This window comes from Centroberyx affinis, unplaced genomic scaffold (genome assembly GCF_046629955.1).
Source record: "Centroberyx affinis isolate AG114_WGS23_722 - 3 ecotype Tasmania unplaced genomic scaffold, CSIRO-AGI_Caff_v1 ptg000058l_1, whole genome shotgun sequence".
NCBI lineage: Eukaryota > Metazoa > Chordata > Actinopteri > Beryciformes > Berycidae > Centroberyx > Centroberyx affinis.
This window is the reverse complement of record NW_027278769.1, coordinates 102749-111380: the sequence shown is the minus strand read 5'-3', so window position 1 is coordinate 111380 and position 8632 is coordinate 102749. Positions and strand designations below refer to the sequence as shown.

The window sequence follows — 8632 nt, the reverse complement described above, 5'->3', positions numbered from 1 at the left end:
AGCTCAGCCTGCTAGCCAACCTTACTAACGACCGTTAACGTTACAACACCAATGTAATGACTTAATAACGAAAACGTGAGGGAACATAACATATCATTTGCTGATATTTTGTAAATATTAAGACATTACTGTCTGGCTACCTTCATAATATCCAAATGTGTGTAACTACTGCATTTTCTCATCCACCGTTGAAGCTAACTTAGCAGTACAGCCCTGCCCCCAGGTTGAACTTTGACCTGAGCTGCGTTCAAGAACCTCACTGTTCATAACACCAGAGTTAGTACCCACTAGAAACAAAGGGTCTATAACTCTTATTTTACAGTTTATGGTCTATAATCTGAAATGCGTTTTATTATTTGCCGTTGCACGTTTAAAATGGTACACCAGACTAATTCAGTGACTTATGTGATTCCTGGCCTATGCTCATATAATATAAAATAATAATAAGATGATATAAAACATCCTTGATGCTCCTGAAGAGAGTTGGATCTGTATTGATAAATGTTTAGGCTAAGGAAGAGTCCCGTCCCTTTGATCCAATTTGTGACAATGCATCGATTAAAATAAATTGGAAATATCCAAATACGGTGACTGTGATCTCCTCACTAACGTTTTTTTTTCCTTCATTTTTTCACTTTTATTGTATTGTGATTTTCACAGATTATTTAGCCTACTTAATTGTGTATGTTTAACCATTGGCCCTGCCTGTTAATTGCACATTGTTCAATAATAAACAACAACAACAAAGCTCCAAATACTGTGATATGTATATGATGTGTGCTCCTTTTGTGGAGAGTTTTTCAATTAATTACCATAACTTCATTTTTTCTGATAGAATTTTAATATATTATAAAATCGTTACAAATGATCTATAAAGAGAGTAAACTTGTTAAAATCATATGGTGAAAATATTCTCTGTATTTGTTTTATTAATTTTCCAGCAGGTTTGTTCCTGTATTACTGTGGTCAACTTTTATGGTCTCTCATACTGCTGAACATACATAAATACACTTATTTTTCTATACAAAAAAGAAAAAATTGTAAATATGGTGATATTTATATTGATTCAGTGGCTCAGGGTCATTTGTAGGAACCAAGAGGTAAAACTCACTTTGATATCAAAATTTAGACAAAGGAGTCCACAACATTATTTTTTCCTACTCCTTGTCAAAAGGAGGCAGGATTTTATGTTCCATAAAACATGTCATGTGCAGTTCTCAAACTTAGTTGTTTTATCCTTTAATACAATTCAGACAGTCATAAAAGTATATTTATTGTGTTTTTTATTTTCCAAAATCTCTGAAAACGTAGGTAGTGAGATACAACATGGAACATGGTCATATTCATATAATAAGATTTACATCAGTTCAAGTACAATCCAGATCATCCCAGATATTTCCCTTAAAGTCTTTAGGCAGAAGCAACAGTGGATGGCAGTCATTTCTGAATGAAATGAAATTGAAATGGTCACACTGATAATACATTTTGGAATGCATTATGTTAAAATCAAATAAAAACAACATATCTGAACATTTATACATAAGTTAGTCCTATAGGCAGAGTTATGCAAACAGTGTAATATGAACAGTAGGTCACTCTGATGAAAGAAAAGTAGTTCTTGATAATCCCTTTAGAGTGAACTATTATCAATATAAACTCAATCCAGAAACATTTCCACAATAATGTATTGTGGCATTAAGTTGATCTCACACTACATCACATTGTGCACTACCTTGAAAACAATAGGACACACGAACAAAAGACTCTCTGCGATCTTCCCTTCAGAACAGTATTATCAACATGAGAATTTTTTGACATTTCACATTTGTTCAGTTTTACGCCTCAGAGATGAAAGACGTCCCTTAACAAACAATTCTCAACTCTTAGCAAACGAGTCCTCAGCTTTCAGCAACATTTTCTTTTTTGTGCATATAAAATAGCATTTTCCAGTCATGTTTTTGAAAAAATATCTCTTTTGAAATGAACATAAAATAAAACAAAACACAAGTTCAGTGACGTAATCATTGTGAATTCAACCTTTTTTTTTTAAAGAAATGATTGAGTCAGCTTTCATGTTCATTTAGAACATGTGACTGACATCCAGCAGGTGAGTGACGACACAATTTTTACAGATAAAAATTCCCTAGTGTCCATAATCCTCACCACCGATTGCAAAATGGTGCAAGTAGTGATCTCAAAACACGTGTTAACAATCACAAAATAAATTCTTGAAGGACAGAAGGACAGATGACAGAAATTGCGTCATCAGTGCAAATGCTTTTTTTTCGCAGAGCATATCAGCTTATTTGGTTCAGTTCCCTTGTTCTGTTCCGCAGATGTCTCTTCCGCATTTTGATGATCCACTGAACACTGAGTTTAGCGAAGTTAGCGGCCTTGAAGAGAGCCATGAAAACCCCACAGAGAATGGCTATGGAGTTCCAGGGATTTGCAGTCACTATCTGTTTGGAAGGAAGCAAACCGGTGTTACAGAGACGAGGATTAGGGTTAGGCAGTGGTGCAGTGGTGCCTGGAGAAATGGGTATACTTTTAATTTATGCCCCAAATTTTTTTTTTCAAAGCGGCCCGTCCAGCAAAGGATAAACGCCCTGTGTTATAAACAGTGACATGTAAGACTACTCTTGCATATTTAGTTCACCCAAAAATGGGCCAGTAAGGATCATTATGAAATTAACATTAGCCACAGAAGAGGTGCAACAATATTTTGCAATCAATACTGGCCCACAGGCTATAGGGTGAGACAACTACATAATTATGCATTTTGAGTGCACTATTCCTTATTCCTTAGTCCATCCACACATGAAAATTGCAACAGATAGTGGAGGCCAGAGTGTGCCACCATTATAAATTTAACATTATTTGTCAAGGGGCAGCTTGCAAATGTTAATTTCGTTGACGAATAATTTTCGTCACAGTTTTCATCAACTACATTTTTTCATTGACGAAAACGAGATAATAACTAAATAAAAAATAATTTATGATGACAAAAACTATCACGAAATGTATTGACAATTTCGTCGATAAATAAAAACGAGACGAAAAATGTTAGGGAGAGACGAGTTGGGAAGAGATCCAAACAGAAGTAGTAGAAGTAGTGTCTTTGTGCGGTCTGTCTCTCGCTCTCTCTCTCTGTCTCTTGCGTTCTCCCTCTGTCTCTCTCTCTCTCTCTCTCTCTCTCTCTCTCTCGCGCTCTCTGTCTCGCTCACTCTCTCTCTCTTTCTCTCTCTCGCTCTTTGCAGCACTCTACTGAATGATGTGCCTCAGAGGGGATTTAGAAGTGGGTATACGCAATGCTGACTGAAAAATAAGTAGGTATACGCCATATACCTGTGTATACCCTGCACTACACCACTGGGGTTAGTGGTTCAGATCGAATGGGGAGAATGTCAGTGAGAACTTACCAGTCTGATTTCTTGCATGAAAGGATCCCGCCATTCAAACACAACGAAGAAAAGCTGATTGGTTTTCTCTGATTCAGGCCTTTTGTCATTGAATTTCACCACACCGGACTGGAAGATCCAACATGAGCAATTAAACATTTTTAAAAATTAATCAACAGTCGCAGGTCTAACCAAATTGGAAATTCAAAGGATGCTCAAAAATGGATTAAACACACAAATAAAAAGCGATACCTCTTGCCGAAACTCGACGGCTTCATTGCTTTTCCCGGATGTCCTCACTAGAGACATCTTGACCCAGGTCCTGAATCCTCCGGAGAACGTCCACATGGAGTAATTCCTCTCACAGTCCATCATGAACTCTGACTTATCCACACTGTCAGGAGGAGGCACAGCTGACACTTTACTATTTGCCTCTATCAGCGAGGCAAACTGTTATCAGACAGACTGGGTCGAACAGCATTTGCAAATCATTCTTTGTATTTGTTTTAACAGGCATGGAGTACCAGGTATCTGGCAATTCAGATAGTGTGAGTAAATTTGTCAGATTAAATTGCCTTTAAAATACTTTCCTGTGTTCCTAGACTTTCCCACAATCATTACATGTTCTATGTTGCAAGCCCCCTTCTCCACCAGCAAAACAAAACAAACCAGAAAAGGTATTTACAAATGCTGTGTGTTGCTGATCAGCTGTCACACCAGTCAGACATTATGTCATCAATACATCAATGCTTGCTGTTACCTTTCAGTCAAGTCACTATACTTGGCAAAAAGCATGTAAGTGATGGCGCTGAAGTCCTCCTCTGTTTCATTGTGACTGAACTGCATGAAGATTAGCTCTTTCTTTCTGACTTCAGACGGGCCGCGGACCACCAGAGCTTTTTTCTACGATACAGAAGTTAAGAGTTAGTATCATCTGCTTTGAAAACAAAGAGATCACAATGGAGGCAGTTTCACAGACAGAAATTAAGCCTGGACTAAAGACTATCAGAGGGAAATACTTTTTTTGATTTGCATTATAAAACATGAAAGTAAAAGCAATATAGAATGTGGGAAGATGAAATGCTTCCCACAGCAAATGTAAAAGCTTTCATGAACTGGCGGTGGGTTGAATCACTATTGTGTTGTATCAATCGGTGATAGAGAGTAGCAAAATAGACATTTAAATTGATATTCTAGATACATGATTTTTGCATTGCTGATTAGTTTCCCTAACCATGTCAGCAGACCTTTAATTCATGTCTGTGAAACCACCCAGCGAAAACAGTTCATGGCAGCGTCTCTCACCTGTGTCCGATTTGTGAACGGCCCTCGGTAAGTAACTTCTTCAATCAAACAGTCTCCTTTTTGAGGTTTCCCTGGGTCCACTAAAGGAGGGATGTAGTCATGGTAGTGGTGCTTACAGCTCAACAGCTGCGCTCTCCCGGGGTACAGAGCGATACCTGCTCAGAAACAAACCACAGGATAAATAATGTATGACAAGTACTGAAGCTGAAATAACCCAGCAAGCACCAGATGGACAGCGAAGTGCAGGAGACGGCCGAGTCATGACATGCAGGTTCAAATTCAACCAAAACAAACCCAAAATGTTCACAGTATGATATTACGGCACGGTAAAGGTTCATTGCATACGTTTCCTCCGTTAAACTTTAATAAGGTTTGAATAAGGTTTAAAGAAGCTGATTCACACACATGAGGAACAGCACTAGTTTGTTTATGTATTGCCAGAATCTGCTTTGTTCACGTTCATTTATGTGCTAAAAGTGTGATTTTGAGACCTGTTCCTCCATACAATGGCAGTGAATGGAGAGAGACAAAAACACAATTCTCCAATCATCTCTACCGGAGCAACAGATAACAGAGAATCAGCGATTTTGGGGTTACATCATGGAGGAAGTTACACAACCCAAGCTACTACCAAAGTTCAACATCACTTTAAAGGTACTTTCACTAAGATTGGAATGTGGACCGTGTATGTGTAGTCAACTGTGACACAAGTACGTTGAATATTCTTAAAATAAATAAGCATAAAAGCATAAAATGTCTGTATTTATGCCACTTGGAGCGTGACTTTAAAGCTTCACCTATTCAGTTTGAGTATAAAACAATTTCACGTAGCACACTGGCTGCTACCTGCTAACCCATTCAATGGCCCCAGATTATACCCCTATTCATTATTTATGCGTACCAGGGGGTGCGAACGAGTCAACCTCTTTGTAGGTGACGGACATGACGGGGTGGTTGAGTTTCTCCATGAAGTCGGTGATGGTCTGGTAGGCCAGGAAGGCCGCCACCGCCGTCAGCAGCAGGTAGATGAAGATCAGAACCACCATGAACACGTTCTTCAGGCAGGCTTTACTGAATCTCATCGACGGGCTGCTTTCCCTCATGTCATCCTCTGGGAAAAGGAAAGGGGAAAAGGAGGAACATGGTGAGGGAAGTAATATATGTAATCCCGGCATTTTCTGACTGCCTTCTGGGAGCAAAGGCTCATGGGATCAGTCTTAAAAGGCGGTAACTTGCCACAAGTAGTAGTGAGTAAAAAGGTGGATGAACAATGAACTCCACGCCTGAACACCACAAGGCAACAACAAATATAATTGAATAACTATAATTACAGAATTAATACATTTTTAGTATTCATTTTAGTCAAAATGTATGTTTGTTTTTTTTGTAAAGATCCTATTTTCATGAAATAGGGTATTTACTCAGGCCTGACACCAATACCAATATTTTTAGACTTAAGTGGCAGACAACCAATATTTTGTGCCAATATTCAATATCTTTAAATCTGACAATTTTCATGCCAAACAAGTATTCAGTGTTTCCCCCAGAATGTTTTTCTTGGCAGGGTTGCAAACTGTTTTGAAGCCACATTTAGATCATCATGGGAGAATAAAACTCTACATTGAAACCCAGACTAATGAAACTCTTTTACCACACCTATTCAGTGGTAGGAGAAACTTTAGGATACATTCGGCCTTTAAATGAAGAATTAATTTATATATCAGAGGTGGACGACGTGACTGGCTGGTATTTAATCTTTAATCAAATCTAACCCTAGTCAGTTTTTTACTGTAATGTATACTTAACATGTATTTTATATATATATACATTGTATTTCTCATCTTAAAAAGTTGGGTTAACTATTTCAGAGGTATAAAAAAAAAAAAAGTTTAGAGGGTTTGGTTCCCAGTGGGGCAACCAATGCCAGAAACATATGAATATGAATGCATAATGTAACATGTTCCACCAGGTCACCGGTCGTCACCTGGTGAGATGCGGCCGTTCGGCTCCTCTGGCTCCAGGTCATCAGTGATATCTTGGTAAAAATTTGGGGACAGTGTTTCACCTTCATCATCGTCATCATCATCATTGAACTGTAAGGATAAAAACAGTAAACTTTAGCTGAGAATAGGAGCAGAGAGAGAATGTGGGTTGGTCCATTAAGGATCTGATGACTTGGAATTATTATGACTATAGTCAAAAATGAATTATAGATATCTATTATAGGAGGCTGAATAGAAGTCAGTGATAAAAGTTTATCAATTATGACTGTTGTAATTAAGTTAGCTATAGGCCTACTTATAATTAATGTCATGGCTGATTGATAGATATCTTGAATTGACATTTTAACAAGTCATCTTAAAATTTTAGATAGGTTTTACATTTTGACTACTCATGATTGAATTATAACCTAGATATAGAATTATGATATAGTCATAGTATATGTTTAGAAATCTAGAGATAAAGAAATAACATTTTGACTATTCATAACTGAAATGTTTATATGTATAATTAACATTTTGACTAGTCAATTGATAGATATATTTAATTACTTTGACAAGTCATATTAGGCTATATCTAAATATCATGATATTTCAAATTCACATCTTGACAAGTCATAAGTGAATTATATCAAGAATCACCATTTACACAAGTCATATTTTTTTTAGCATAGTTTGATTAGAATTACAACTTCTATACAACTCAATCAAATGTTAAAACTGGCGAACAAACACAGGGAACAAATTTCAAAGGGGCTTATAGTGTTTCTAGTGAGTTTACAGTGACTTCATGGTACTGTATCATCACTATATTATTACCACTAAATTTCTGTAATATTCCTCCTGGGACTCAAGGTTTTGCTGTGATATTTGTACAATATGGGCTACTTATAGAAATGCACAGACAGCATGTTTGGCTTTGAAAGACTAATCATCAGCTCTATAATGAATCAGTAAATGAGTAAATATGGCAAAGCAAAACATGCAGTCAGCTCCTCTCACAGTTGGCTGTTATTACATAACACCGTCAGCTGTCCAGTCACATGATATAAAATGTGCTCCACACACACTTTTTGATAGTGTATTGCCTCTTCCATTTCGCGAGAAAGTTCAAATTAGCAGGTTATTACTTGGTTATTAAGATAAAGCTAAAATATAACAGGGCTCCTTACACTGGAAACAGTGTAAACACAATGGGAGCTGTAACTTTCTTACCTCTTGGTAAGACCGGGAGCTTTCCTTCCCAAGCATTCCGCTGCACTTCTTTCACTGAATAAACCTATCAGTGCTGGCCTTGCAAGAGGGAAGTTAGGCTATTCACGCGAAGTCACAAAACAAACTTTAATAATAGATACATTTTTTTTTTTTAGGAAATGGTGTTTCCCCCGGCTCGCGCTGCGGTCCCAATTTCCGCTCAGAGGGAGACACAGGGGGTTGGCGACGATAAAGGCCCATCCCATGATAATAACCAACAGCACCTACAGGCCGCGCTCCAACACGATGCTGCGTCTCATTCCCTTGGTTCCCTTGTCTTGCTTCCTACCTCCTTCTGTTGATAACTTAACTGACCTAACGCTGCCTTCACGTGCTCCTCGTAACTTAAGCTCCTTTCACCCGAGCTCAGAAGTCGTAAACAGTTTAAACGGCCCCCTTTTTAGACTTAAGTCTAAAAGGGGGGCGGGAAATTTCGCATTCATTTTCTCCATTGACATGTCAGAAAATCCCAACATAAAAAGCTTTATGTTTTGAACTGAACCATCTAGTTGAATCATGAGTTTAGAACAGTAAATTCAGAAAAAACTTAACATTACATTAACATTACGTAAATAATGCCGAAATTGACCCAGTAACAATAGTTTTTCAGTGGATGTTGTTCTACTTTGGAAATCAAGCCGCACAGAGATAGCCTATTTTGTGATGCAGCCTAAG

The 8632-nt window shown here is 37.7% G+C and overlaps 1 protein-coding gene across 1 annotated transcript; it reads right to left on the bottom strand.

Moving 5' to 3' along the window:
* Positions 1–1281: 1281 nt before the first annotated feature.
* pacc1 (proton activated chloride channel 1) lies at positions 1282–8106 on the bottom strand. Its single transcript, XM_071519564.1, has 8 exons — positions 7919–8106; positions 6688–6796; positions 5605–5814; positions 4704–4858; positions 4159–4301; positions 3651–3792; positions 3420–3527; positions 1282–2459 (listed from the first exon to the last, which is right to left on the bottom strand). Exons 1-8 carry the CDS (start codon positions 7952–7954, stop codon positions 2298–2300), a joined length of 1065 nt encoding a protein of 354 aa, XP_071375665.1. The 5' UTR covers positions 7955–8106; the 3' UTR covers positions 1282–2297.
* Between the last annotated feature and the right edge of the window lie 526 nt (positions 8107–8632).

Excerpts from the sequence above, each read along its gene's own strand:
- pacc1 (XM_071519564.1), bottom strand. The coding sequence starts at position 7,954 with ATGCTTGGGAAGGAAAGCTCCCGGTCTTACCAAGAG. Across the intron at positions 6,797-7,918 it reads GCTCCCGGTCTTACCAAGAG|TTCAATGATGATGATGACGA; the intron begins GTAAGAAAGTTA and ends TTATCCTTACAG. Across the intron at positions 4,859-5,604 it reads TGACTCGTTCGCACCCCCTG|GTATCGCTCTGTACCCCGGG; the intron begins GTACGCATAAAT and ends GTTTCTGAGCAG.